The 15,000-nt window shown below is 40.0% G+C and overlaps 1 protein-coding gene across 1 annotated transcript in view; it reads right to left on the minus strand.

Annotated features, from left to right (window-relative positions):
• Window positions 1–5,193: 5,193 nt before the first annotated feature.
• Window positions 5,194–15,000, minus strand: part of LOC138968325 (neurobeachin-like) — a gene marked incomplete in the record, with an annotated part of 320,875 nt that continues 311,068 nt past the window's right edge. Inside the window, 6 exon segments of the mRNA XM_070340879.1 lie at window positions 5,194–9,813; window positions 10,634–10,785; window positions 11,437–11,633; window positions 12,301–12,405; window positions 13,323–13,490; window positions 14,587–14,742. Coding sequence (XP_070196980.1) covers window positions 9,720–9,813; window positions 10,634–10,785; window positions 11,437–11,633; window positions 12,301–12,405; window positions 13,323–13,490; window positions 14,587–14,742 — 872 coding nt within the window.

The following is a 15,000-nucleotide window of genomic DNA, read 5'->3' on the forward strand; positions in this document are numbered from 1 at the left end:
TTATAGGGTGACAACATTAACACACAACCTATGAATGAATCCAACAGAATAAACACAAAGCTCGCATTTTTTAAGCACAAGCAAGTTATAGCGTTTGCATTTGTTCCCTTTCACTTGTTAGACCCAAGCACTGAAGGCCAACCTCTCTCTATTACCACAGTTAACTCATCAACAATAACAAACACACTGGCTCACAGTGTAACACCACCACAGAAAATGATAATCAACATAGTTAGCATTATCTTGCGAGACGACGCTTTGCCGATGATTAGCTACCACTCATTGGAGATGCATCAATGCACAAGATTTTTCAAAGCAGTCTCTCACAATATGCAATAAACTGGTCATTGCTTTCAAATCAAGGATGACAGCATGCAACAACAACTAACAAACAAAAATCAATCTTGTGAATATTAACAATCCACGAAAAGTTTTCTTCTGTGCAACTTTCTGTTCCATTTTTGTTGTTCTTTACAATAATCACCATAAAAGTGTAAGATCAGCTGAAACACTCACGAAAGAGCCATGCTTTCCACAAATTGAACTTACATTTTTCTTGTTCTTAAACAAATTTTACCTGCATCCGAATAGTGTCTGATCAGAATATAACAATAACATGCAAATTATATAACTTCTGGTCCCACGAGTGTTTCCATGGATACTGAACTGAGTAATGAGGCAAGTAAATTCATTTTCTTATGCAGGGAAAACAAGCAAACAAATTAACAAACTATTTAGAAACGTAAGTCTGCCAGGAAACTGCATGGTACCGCAAAACTCTAAATTTTGTTTTTTTCTAATTTTTTATTTTAAGCACTTACCTAACTACCTCTGTTGTTGTTTTTAGTTCTAAACCTAACTAAAAACAATGCCAAAACCACATTTACATACACTCAGGCACTGTAAGCAAAAGCTAACTAAGGTACTGTAATACAACACAACATGTAAAACTGTAAAACATCTTTCACAAGGCCTGCAGGTTCTCCACCTAGAAAAATTGAGGGAGGTATTGCAGTTTTGCTTCCTAAAAATGTGAGTCAAATGTGATGTAACATATCCTGCTTTATTGACTTTTTTTTTCTTTAACAAGCATTTCCTATGAAAGCAAATTTTTTAGAATCAAAGGAATAAAAAGATTTAGGTATTCACAATGTGAAGAGAAGAAATAAATAAACATGCAATTACTTGTGTTTATGCTCACTTTTCAAGCTATATTTTTGTACAAACAACCAAAGCCATTATCAAACAATTCAAATACATAAAATGTCAAAAGTGATAAATAACTTACAATCACAACAGCTAATTAAAAAGTACAAAAATAAATCAAAAACAAGGATGAGGAATGTTTCAGTATCACATGATGAAATGAACAGAATTTCAAAGCTGCATCTTTCTCTGTCTGACAGAAAATGTCTCTTTTGACTGCACACCCCCACTGTTGATTTCACTTGCAGAGTTGATACTGTATATCAAAACATCTAACTTCATGCTTCGTATATAGAAACTGATCACTTCTTTATTCGTTATCATTTGTTTTTATTATTTTTACCGCTGCTAAAAATTGAACAACATATAGCCATGTATAAAAGTCACAAGCATGAGTCCGCCAAACTCTACAATAACATAGGCTAGTGATGTAATTGTTGTCAGGTAAATGAGTATATCTGCAGTCTTGGTTAGGTAAGCTTATAGTCTTTCTCTTACACACTGTATGGATAGCAGGGGGTGGGGGGGGGGGGGGAGAGAACAAAATCCTCTGTGTCTTATTGAGAAAGAAAGGAGGACCTCTCAAATAAAAAGACCATTTTGGCTGGCCGCAAGCGTATTCGTTCTCGTGCGACAGTTACTAATGAGTAATAAAAAGTTACATAAATGTGCCTAAAGATCAAAGATTAGAAAACAAAATCACTTTAACAGCTATGACGTACAGCTTTGATATGTTACTTGCAACATCTGGTTCTCATTGTATTGGAAAAGGAGAAGAGAAAATAAAAATGCCTTGAGCATTATGCACCGCATCCACTGTACAATGCAGTTGTAATAGGTGTACTCTACATTTAAATAACAGTCCCAATTATTATTGCCATTGTGACTTTAAACAACTGATTATCACAAGTTGGAAATAGGACAGCAACTGACAGTGGTACCGGCCATACCAGGCCCGTCAAGGGAGAGGAAACCTGCAAATAGAGGACACCTTTTGGTTTTTGTTCACAAAATACTTTCTTTCTTTCTTTCTTTATTTGGTGTTTAACGTCGTTTTCAACCACGAAGGTTATATCGCGACGGGGAAAGGGGGGAGATGGGATAGAGCCACTTGTCAATTGTTTCTTGTTCACAAAAGCACTAATCAAAAATTTGCTCCAGGGGCTTGCAACGTAGTACAATCCAGTACAAAGGACTTAACATTTCTTACATACACATAAAATCTTTACAAAAATTGACTATATTCTATACAAGAAACACTTAACAAGGGTAAAAAGAGAAACAGAATCCGTTAGTCGCCTCTTACGACATGCTGGGGAGCATCGGGTAAATTCTTCCCCCTAACCCGCGGGGGGTTTCACAAAATATACACCTGTCATGAAAGATAACCTGTAAGAAAGGGACACCTTCAGCTGGTCCCATGGCTGTCCTTTCATCACAGGTACCACTGCATTTACCGGATTTGGAGAACTGTTGTCTCTTTATAGGTTACATAAAACTTGAAATCTGTGTATACATCTTATCGCAGTAATTAATGCATGCCAAGATTTCTGGAATGTAAATTCTTAAAAGGGAATGTTTTTTCGTTGAAACTGCATGATTGTATTTGTAAAGACTATCTCCACAAACCAAGATGGTTTGAATGATTTGATTCACTTCATAATAATTTAAATATTTGTGAAAAGCAGTGTTCCTGAGGCGAACAGACCTGTGAAATTATAATTCGGTTTGTTTCATTTTGCTGTTGTTTAATTACTGCCAAGTTTTTCCTCTTGAAATGTACACACAAAAGGCCAGAAAAAGCCTTACTATCTCATTTAATCCTAAAATCAGATATAAGCAGTCTTTCTGCTTCTGATTTCTAATTTATACACTCAAAAAGAAAAGTTCAAAAGGAAACTACAACATAAATGAGGGGCGAAAAACAGCAGAAAAACAATCCTCAAAGCAAACTGTGAAAAAAGAAAAGTACAACCATTATGACATCACTTTACTTAATTACGCATGCAACAAACACACTTACAAGACAGGCACACTTTATTTGAAACTAATTTGAAGGTCTAGGCAAAGAGTCACAGTAAAAAGCTAAATACACACTTTTCTTCATCTTCTCTTTTCCTAAAGACTATAGTCAGTCATTAAAGTACACTGAACAGCACAAGTTTAATACAGAAAAATACAATACTTGTTTATAATGCAGGCAAATAATCACCAGTCACTCACTTATTCCCAGCTATCACAAAAGTATTAGCTGTAAAATAAATGATTTTACTCTAGACTAAATTAAAATTAATTTATTTAAGAAGAAAAATGAATTACAGCACAAAACAATTTTTTTTTACAAACAAGTTCAAACAACAGAATTCTGTTCTATTTAAGCTTACCCATAATAAGCAATAGAAAATGACAAAATAACATTCTATCGATCCTAAGATGAAATAAAAACTAGAAGGGAATGAAGACTGCCTGACCAAAAGAATCACTTAATACAATGACCTTCTAGTTCTAATAATGAGCATTATTAGAATCTAGCGCAGAAAAAAATAATCAAAAAAACGTAAACAAGAACAACAAATGATAACAAAGCCCTATCAGTGCTGAAGTTGAAGGCTCTCCAAAATATGCACCATAATATATGACAGCCCCTGTAACTTCATCATAAATAATGCAAAACAGGTTCAACTGATGAGATAACCATCACTTTCTCATTAAAAACTCATTAGAGATACCTTCTTTTTTGTGTCTTTATCTTGTAAACAATCGTGGGCTACAACGTACAGTACAAATGTGTCCTGGCGTTTATCTGGGTTTTACAACATCCTTCCACTTGGCCGTGCACATGTAAAATATCAACAGCTTGGCTGCTTCAGAAAAGGTTTACAACATTAGTGTCGGTTGTGAAATTAATTCAGAAGAAAAAAAATCAGATTCACTCTGCACTGAGACAGGTCTCTGGTGGTTTGCATGATTATTAACAAAGAAGGTTACCTTTAAAGTGAAAGTCAAGATCGTGTCCTTCATATTGTATGGCAGTTACTAATCTCTTTCTGTGACTAGATGTTAAGCGCAAGTAGACCTCATTGGAATGTCAATGATATTTTTCAGTACACACCATTTATATCGTCTCTGGCATTGGCAAGCTTGGTGAAAATAAGGAACACAAATCTTTTTTAGAAAATGGAATACAATGCCGTGCCACAAAAGATATTTTCAATCATTTTCTTAAGTTGTTAGTACAACAGCACTTGGTTTCAATCGATCCAATTATGCAACACAACAGCAACAACAGCTTCAACACGTCGCGAAGGAATGCACAATGTTACGTCACACACTGTAAAAAGAAATGATAAGCACCATTCCATTCCCTTTACATAATAATGTACATCTGAAAACATGACATATCAGAAGACACAGCAAATCTAATTATAAACCTCCTCAAAAACCACTTCAAAATTCAAACTACGTAAATTGCAAAGCGGAACAAATCTACACAGGAGACAATACAACTGTTAGAAGCTACACCTTAATATTGAATAGCTCATGTAAAGGCCCTCTGATGGGAGGACACCTCCTTACATAGGACAGCTGATGTCCTTTTGGCTTTTAAAGTTCATTGCATTGTCCTCTTCAAAAATCATCATGAATAATAATCTTCTGATGAAAGGACACCTCAGAACAGAGGGCACCTAACACATGATGTAATTATGCTGTCCTTTGAAGTTAAATGAAGTGTACCTTTCAAAAAAGGAACCCATGCTGCAAGGACTTCTAAAGACAGGACACCTCCCAAAAGAGGACACATCCTGTTGTTTTCAAGAAACGGACACTTTCTTTCTTTATTTGGTGTTTAACGTCGTTTCCAACCGTTCAAGGTTATATCGCGACGGGGAAAGGGGGGAGATGGGATAGAGCCACTTGTCAATTGTTTCTTGTTCGCAAAAGCACTAATCAAAAATTTGCTCCAGGGGCTTGCAACGTAGTACAATATATTACAGTAAAACCTGAGTCTAGCGGACCCTTGTTGTAACGGCCACCTGCTACATACGGACAGTTTATCATGGCACGAACACGATTTCAACAATAACTAACCTTTAACGGGCGGACACCTGCCACTTACGGACGCGGACACGATTTTTTGGACCGTAGGAAGTGTAAACACTGTCACAAACGGACACAACGTACACAAAAACGCAACTTCGAAAACTCGACTGTTATGCAGTCAGTGCTCGGCAGCAGTAGCCGTAGCACAAATGGTTGTTGATTGGTTGTCCTGTCCCTTTTCTGACCAATCAGTGGCTTGTTTAGATGGAGACCCACTTTCGCTCACTCACTTTCGGCTCACTTTCGCTTTTCCGCATTGTGGATACAGTCACAACCAAAAGCAACAGTAGACTACTGTGTTTGAAAATGGAATCTCCAGCAGGAAAAAGAAAAGCGTTGACTTTAGAGCAGCGTGTCGCTGCCTTGAAAAAACTAGATAGCGGCCAATCATGCGAAGGAGATGGGATGTGGTAAAACACAGATCGCGAGGATCAAATCGGAAAAAGAAGACGTGATGAAGGAGTGGGAGTCAGGTGCGCGAATCGGCCAAAAAACTGTGAAACGTCGGAAAACGCAATATGAAGACCTGAACAACGTGGTATGGGAGTGGTTTTGTACTGCAAGATCGAAGAATCTGCCTGTCAGTGGACGCAAAACTGAATGCAACCATTTATCATTTACCACTCCCCCCTTCCCCCCTCCTACTAATCTCTCTCTCGATCTCTCTCTCTCTTTGTAAGCAATCCTTCGAAGGAAACAATAGTTAACACAGCTAAATTTCTGTTCCATGCATAAATTTATGCTGAGACTAGAAAAACTTAATGAAACAGGTCGAGACACACTGCGGAATTTCCCGTTGAATGACTGATGAAGAGTCAGCTATATTTAGCTTTGTGACGTCCGACTTGCGTAAGTTTGAATGCACAGTGTGTGTAGGGAACGGGGTAGGTGGGGGGGGGGGGGGGGGGGGGATGTTGTTGTTGTTGTTGTTGTTTGCTACATGTATCATTTGTTTACTCACATTTTCAGTGAGTCTCATGTTCAATCCAATAAATACATACTACAGGACTGACAAAAAGTGTCTTGTTCATTTTACGTGCTCTTTGTAAAATATTGCCCCGGCCCCTCCACCTGTGAAGAAGGGACACCTGTCTAATAGGGACACTATTACCATTCCCCAAGGGTGTCCGTTAGAGACAGGTTTTACTGTACCTTACTGGGAGAATGCAAGTTTCCAGTACAAAGGACTTAACATTTCTTACATACTGCTTGACTAAAATCTTTACAAAAATTGATTATATTCTATACAAGAAACACTTAACAAGGATAAAAGGAGAAACATAATCCGTTAGTCGCGCCTCTTACGACATGCTGGGGAGCATCGGGTAAATTCTTGCCCCTAACCCGCGGGGGGCAGAAACGGACACAAACGAGATCTTCCTCACTTACTTTTCAATGTAACCAAGGTGTCCCTTTTTTAAGAAGACACCTTCAATGAACGGACATTCTTGGCTGGTCCCTTTGTTGTCTAACTTTGGCAGGTATCAGTGTAAACATCGCTCTACACATATTTAACTCCAAAAACAAGAACTGTGCACAGAACAAAATTAACACCACACCACACTGTGTGAACCTCACAATGATTTAAAAGTACGCCTTGATTCGACACACAAGATACAAGAAGACGGCAACAATATTTCACTCTCGACTAATGTGCGCACAAAAGTGATATGGACACTGCACACTTTATCACAAGTTCCCCTTGCATATTTCTCACAGATGTCGCTGCAAGTATGTGTGTTTACTACAACCATCAACAGACACATGAATATATAGGAATATATTTATATATATATATTTAGATTACAATTTATTTATTTACTGATACCCCAAAACATTTGCACAGAGCTTTCAGTCTCGACGCCACTTCTTCACTCAGTCAAATCACAGATCATTTTCAAAGCCATGTATTCCGACAATTCATCTGCTTCGTGCACACAGACAATTGTGCGAATACTCTCAGCGTTATATATGGATCAGCTGCATCATTTACACTCTGCATGCAAAACCTGCCACCACCACATCTTCGCAATCCCAACATTAATCTCATACATTTGACCTAGGATGTAATAATTGGCGCCTAATGAGTTCGTTCCAAAGAAATTTAAACATGTGAATATCCTAAAAGAAAAACATGTGAAGAAATTCAGAATAAAACTCTGACTGCCTAAGGCAGAGCAGTCATGAATGATATTCTTCCAACAAATACAACAAATACAAGACCAAATGAAACAAGTGTCCATAATTAAAATAGAGCTCTGATTGCACAAGATGCATTTATATGACATGAAATGTCAGTTACAAGTATAATGACATGAAATGTCTGTTACGAGGATAATTACGCTAATCTGGCAAACACGAACAGATGAAGAATAAAAAAAATAAGAGCTTACAAAGGACAATAGAAAATATTCACAGTGCTTCAACCTATTGGTGTTCAGAGAGAATGAATGAGATGAGAAAATAAAGATTTACACATGAAGTTTTATTTTTGTTTCTGATGCAATTTCTACAGAAAAAAGACTGGGGAAAGAGGCACCGACATTTTACACAGGAGGGTTGACCAATGATAGTATCATGGGTGAAACTGATCAGAATTGAAAATAAGGAAAATCAGTGAGGCTGGGGTCCAGGGGCCGCCCAGGCCCTGGTGGGGTGCAGGGGCAACGCCCTCTTAGGGGGCCTAGCCCCCCGGAAGAAAACAAAAAATCAGGCTTTTAAGGGTAAAAGTAGGCCTATCCTGGTATCTCAACCACACAAATTTGCACATTAAACATGGTAACAAATGCGAAGCTGTAGTCCGATAATTCGCGCGCCCAGTGAAACAAAGACTCCGCGATGTCCGGTCACTGTGTTAGGGGAAATACAGATCGGATCGCCGGCCCAAAAAAAAAAAATTTTTTTTTTTACAGATTTTCAAAATAAGGAATTCCTTATTGGACCAATTTCATTTGGCGGATTTCCGCCCTGAGGCGGAAGAGTTTCACCCATGTAGTATAGTCAATCTCACGGCACATCATGTACAACAATACTATTACACCCATATCCAGCTACATGCATCCAGCAAATATTGCATTTCTCAGTCATCCTCCTATTTCTCATCTCCAATCAACATATACTTTTTGAGAGTGCACACTATAAACTACACCAGTAAACATTTCAAATGACAAAACGACATTGTACTCATGGGTGCAAGTGTTTAACTACCTCAAACCAACACTCAACTTTTCCACACTTCAAAGAACAAAGAACATTCTTCAAATGCACACACTTCAGACTACAAAACAACATGTTTTTGCCCAAGTGTGCACACTTCAATCCACAATAAACCATTCCTAGAGTGGGCTTGATTTGTAATACAATACCATATCATTTGAATCTGTGTATTCATAGCCACAAAACTTCACTCCTCAAATGGACATGCTTCAGCCATCTGCCTGTGAATGATTATGAAAAAAAAAAAAAAAAGATAGACACAACCAACGTGATGAAAATCAAACAGGCGTTATTTACACATCTTTTCTATCTTTCCCACCTCAATCAATTGCACCCCAATGTAGCTGCTGTTTTTCTTCCTCTCCTATTTAAGACATATTATTGAGTAAAACATTAAATAAAATACAATACAAAACATTCACAAGAACCTCAAACTATGCTTCCATCTCTCATCTTCACATGAGTTTATGTCTGTGTTGTTTGTTCGTCAATAATAAACATAACACAACCAAACTGATGAAAAATCAAACATGTGTTGTTTAAACATCTTCATATTAGACATAATATTACTTATTAGACCCATATGTTAACCCTTAGGCTGGTTGTCGCGACATATGTCGCGCTACTTTACGTATACTGTCACCTGGTTGTCACGACATATGTCGCGCTACTGGCTCAGTCTGTTTGGTCGGTTCCGATTACCTCCCACCCCTCCCATGGATGTGAAAACCTATATGACCGTTTTTCTTTATTTTTCTCTCTGTTAATTCACCAGTGGCTATGTAACATGTGTTACAGAATTGCACCAGTGTAAGGGTTAAGGTTCTGGTGAATGTTTTGTATTGTATTTCATGAAAAGTTCCATTTATTAACCTGTCTTGATTTTTCTGGTCTTGAGTTTGGAACGTCAGCAGTCCATCTGCTTTGGATAACCTCTCCTGTCTTTTTTCTTGATCTTGACAGGTTGCACTGTTCACCTGGCACAAAGCCACGCCTGTTAGAACGACACACCACTCTTGTGATACACAGCACGATTGCTAACACACTTGGTATGTTCCTGTACTGCGAGGAAGGACAAACTGAAGCAAGATGCTGATTTTTTCACTGTCGTCCTTGTGGAAATGATCACCTAGAGGCAAGATGGAGATGTTGGGTGAGGTGTTGCAACCTTTGACGTACAGGTGTGTACAGGTGCATTAGGTGTACCTATCCTGGTACTCATGGTGCCACTTGTTGAAATCAATGTTGAAGACCAGGACACAGCCTGTGGCCAACCCAGCGATCAGGAACCTGAAAACACACAAGCAAGAATGAATGACTGTGTTGTTGTGTTTGTTTGCCTGTTTATTTCAGCTTACAACAGACCTCATCGTATGGCTGGCCACTGTTTATTTCAGCTTACAACAGACCTCATCGTATGGCTGGCCACTGTTTATTTCAGCTTACAACAGACCTCATCGTATGGCTGCATGGCCACTGTTTATTTCAGCTTACAACAGACCTCATCGTATGGCTGGCCACTGTTTTCCCCAGTACCACAGGAAGTGTAGCATGCATGCTTCTGGTACAGAAAAGACCTGGTAAATCATTCTCAGTATGAATGAGAGATGATGGCGTCTTCCAAGGGCTACAGTTTGGGTTTTATTGCCGAAAATTAGCACACAGGACAATGACTATAGTTAAAAGCTTCTCCCTATTTTGAATTATAACACTTCTTTTCGAGATTTTAAGCCAGATTATAACAAGTGATATACCTAGAACTAATAAAAATAACTATGTTTTTTCAGGGTCAATGACAATGACTTGATATTTTACTTGTGAAAAGACACATACACAGCAACAGTACAGTGGAACCTACCCTTTAAGACCCCCCCCCCCCCCCCAATTTAATTAAGACTTCCTCCTTTGTACAACCTCGCTTTTTCAGATTTTCTCTTCATATTATACCTCTGGGCATTTACCTCCAATTTCAGACTCGACTTTTTAAGACCTAATTTTCTCAGATTTGTGGAGGTCTTAAAAGGGGGTTCCACTGTATCTGAACTAGCTTTTCAACAATTTAATCTTGCTCTCAAGAAATGAATCTAGCTTTCCAACAAAGCATTCTTACTTGTGGTCATGCGTGAGTCCCAGAGAGCGGATGCTGCTGTCACACTGGGGGAAGGTGTAGAGCAAGTTGAAGTCGTGCGTCCTCCACACCTCCACCACCCCTCCGTCACCGCTCAGAATCATGTACTGCCCGTCACGACTCAGCGTCTGGGCCTGAAATCAGAATCATCAAGGTGAAATTACTTCTGAAGAATGTACATGGCCACTCAGCAACAGAGAATTTCATCAATCTTCTGTTAGGCTTTTAGATATAGCCAAACCTAACCATCTTTCAATAATGAACAGAATCCCCGACCATTTATTTCTCAAAATCCAAAACAGAAAGACTGTTCCAAATAAAGAATAAAAAAAAATAAAAAAAAGTTCAATTCGTGGAACAATTTGTTCAGGACCAAACAACATGTTCACAAGAACCTCAACCTAACGGCTTTTTATGGACAAACAAGAGACACGAGAGAACAAAAAAAAATATTGCTGTGACTTATCTTAGAATGTGCCCAAGATGGTCGTAGCAATGACAAGACAATGACACAGAAAGAAATTATATCAGCGTTGATTGAGTGTGTTAAAGTACTGAAAAATGCTGACGTCATGAAAGCAAACAGTTCAAATTTTGGAAAGCGTCTTCAAATATGCGAATGGAAGCCAGTTTTGGAAGCACAGCTTCTCCCGCATATGCTGCACAGGTATGTCTCACCAGAGGCTGTGCTCTGCTTGCGTCGTTCTTTCTTCCCCACGGTTTTGGTGTGTGCTTATCTCACAATTTTGGAGCTCAAAAGTAAATCAACACCAACAACAACTGACCTGCAGTGTGTCTTTGTGGTCCATGTAGCGCTGAAGCTTGCCGTTGATGGTGAATGAGCACACGTGACCCTTGTCAAAGGTCACCACGATGAACGCTTCGCGTGAAATGGTGACCAGTCGCGGTGACCTGCAGCCCTCTGGGGGGTCGAGCGATCGCAGCAAGTCGCCGGTGATTGTGTGCACCAAGCAGGGGCCGTCTGTAAAGCAGGAAGGTTGACGTCAGGGCAATGTACACAATTGTAAGTACAGTGGAACCCCCCTTTTAAGACCTCCACAAATCTGAGAAAATCGGGCCTTAAAAAGGAGGGAGTCTTAAAATGGGGGTAACTGTACAGAGGTCATGAACAGAAGGTCTGAGAAAACAGGGTCTTAAAAAGGAGGGATTCTTAAACTGGGGGGTCTTAAAAGGGGGTTCCACAGAACAGGGTGGTGCTATAAGTGATGGCCATATTCGAATACAAATTTAAAGTGATACATTTGGCTCGCAATCCATTAAAACTAGTTTACTTGGCTCAGGCCTTTAGACTTTTGATATTTAGATGTGTGTCCTTTGCTCCTTATAACTGACCAGCAACACAAACAAAGTCTTCAGTAAGTGGATTTGCAATGCAACCAAGTGAAGACTGACAGCTTCATCTAGATTTGCATTTGACTAATTGGTGCTGGATATGTGCTGTAGTTGAATTTGAAGGTAAAACCATATATTTTCAAGAATATTAAGATGTTGGGACTGGGATGGTAAAAAAGAACTCTTCCTCTGTTTATCTTGCTTCTAGTCACAGCTGTGTTAATGCACATGGTAGAGACTCAGCACAGCACATTTGAGCAAACAGTCCTCATTTTCAAATTAGTTTTAAAACGCACCTTTGGACCCACTAACGACGATGCCGAGCTCAGCGATGATCCCGAGACACGTCACCTCTGCCTGGTGGCCGGTCAGCACAGCTTTGGGGGTCGGGTTCTCCACACCTGCAACACAGTAACACACATCCATTATAAGTGTGAGAAAAAGACAAAGAAAGCAAGTTATCACACACATACATGCTTGCATGCATGCATGCACAGACACGCATACATGCACATGTGCACAAACACAGACACACCCACACACATGATCACACACACACACATGATCAAAACACACACACACATGATCACACACACACACATGATCACACACACACACATGATCACACACACACACACACATGATCAAAACACACACACATGATCACACACACACATGATCAAAACACACACATGATCACACACACACACATGATCAAAACACACACATGATCACACACCCACACATGATCACACACACACATGATCAAAACACACACACATGATCACACACACACATGATCACACACACACATGATCAAAACACACACACATGATCACACCCACACACACACACATATGCACAATTACTAACAGATTTACTGCTGCCATCTTTAGAGATTAAGCAAGCAACACCCAGGCTAATAACGTCTCCATTTTCTCATTCTCATTTGACAATTAAAAGTCCAAAAAGTCAAAGTATTGTGAATCTTCTGTCGTGTCATTCATAAAACGCTCAACAAACTAACCCCTCTTGCGTTTTGATTCTTAACTTGGAAACGTTAGCAGTCTATTTGTTTCAGTTTGCTGTTTTTAAGCCAGAGCAGAAAGGACGTACTTCATTACCTTTGCAAAACAAACCGTTTTTGCGTTCAACATATAAAAACATTTAAAATTATTATTTTGAACTGTTACTTGCATATTATTACTGATCTCTTATTGATGTTGATAATCAGTGATGATGATGCTGATATCTGTATGCTGTGTTGTATTTAAAACGTGGTTAAAAATGTTTAAAACAAAAAAAAGAAATGACGTACTTCCGTTGTCCCCAACAATGGCCTGCGCCTTGGCGTTGAAGAGCCAGACCATGACGGTGCAGTCTTTGGATCCCGTGGCGATGTAACAGTCCTGGTTGACGTTGCACTCTGACCTCGTCACCACGGTAACCACGTCGTAGTGGCCGAACACCACCTGCAGGATCTTGGCTGAAACAAACAAAAGCAGTTGTGAACGTCACCGACTCATCTTACTGTCTCCGTCATGACTGATCCCAGGTATTCAGTGTTCATCTTTTAGTTTGAGGCAGACAAAATGTTTTGATATCGTTTCACACGACGTGTTTGTTGTCTTATTATCTAGACCAAGTGTCTTGATACAGTGGGACCCCCTGTTTAAGACACCCCGAATTAAGACTTCCTCCCTTTTCAGACCTAGTTTTCTCAGACTTTCCGTTCAGAACCTTTTTGATACAGTGGAACCCCCATTTTAAGACCTGCTTTTCTCCGATTATATCACTTGACACAACTTGTTTGATGTCTCAGTATTATCTTGACCAAAACGCACCTGTCGTGCAATGCAGGCACAACTTTGGCTGGTCCATTCCCTGTCCCGTCGTGCAGTGGAGCCCCCTTTTCACATCCCACATTTTAAGACTCCCTCCCTCCCTTGCTTTTAAGACCCTGTTTGTCTGTGATCATGTGTGTGTGTGTGTAATCATTAAAGCCAGTCCTCTGTAAAGTCACCCCCATTTTAAGACTCCCTCCCTTTTAAGACCCTGTTTTTCAGATTTTCTGTTAATAACCTCTGTAAATTTACCCCCACTTTAAGACTCCCTCCCTTTTCAGATTGTTGACGGTCTGAAAAAGGGAGATTACGCTGTACAACAACGGCCATTTTGAGCAACATTTCTAAAACGAAAGTCTAAAACAGTTTGGAAGACAAAAAACAACCACTACGACCCACAGAAAGACCAAATCAACAAACTGGACAGAATAAGCCAGACCGCTATTCTTCGTCTGCGCACTTGTCACTGTGGGCTGAAAAAACACCTCAAGAGACTGGGACTCCGTGACACAGCCCAATGTGAGTGCGGCTCAGAGGAGCAAACCCCTGAGCACGTTCTACAAACATGCCCACACCTGGCACGCCAGCACTACTGGCCAGAAGACACCAGCCTGGGCACCAAGCTCTGGGGATCCACTGCCGAACTGCTGAAGACTGCGGACTTCATGGCAGCCACCGACCTGAAGATTTGACGGCCATGATATCGAACGCAGAAGAAGAAGAAGAAGAGCAACCTACCTGTCTCGGAAAAGTAGAGGCGGAAGCTCTTGTCCCAGAAGCCCGAGGCGAAGATGAACCGGTTGTCGGCCGTCGTCATGAAGCTGGAGTGAGTGGGCGTCAGTCGCTCGTCAAAGTTGTCGCCCAGGGTTCTCCTCTGCAGACCCGTGTTCAGCACTGTAACACACACAATGACTGTTAGCTATGACAGCGATGACATTTTGTAGGTCTTGTGCGTACAACCGTTTGAACTCTGCGGCCATTTCCACCTCTCCCCAAAGCCAGTCCTTAAAGTCGACTACGCAAAGCATAGTTCACAAAGCTGGCCGCACGAATCTTTAGCCCTAAGTTTTCGGTAAAAAGACTTCGCCAAGTCGACTTCAGGCTCAATTAATGATCGCCATAAAGTCTGTCTTTTGAAACCGAAGTTGCCTT

This window comes from Littorina saxatilis, linkage group LG6 (genome assembly GCF_037325665.1).
Source record: "Littorina saxatilis isolate snail1 linkage group LG6, US_GU_Lsax_2.0, whole genome shotgun sequence".
In the NCBI taxonomy this organism is placed as follows: domain Eukaryota; kingdom Metazoa; phylum Mollusca; class Gastropoda; order Littorinimorpha; family Littorinidae; genus Littorina; species Littorina saxatilis.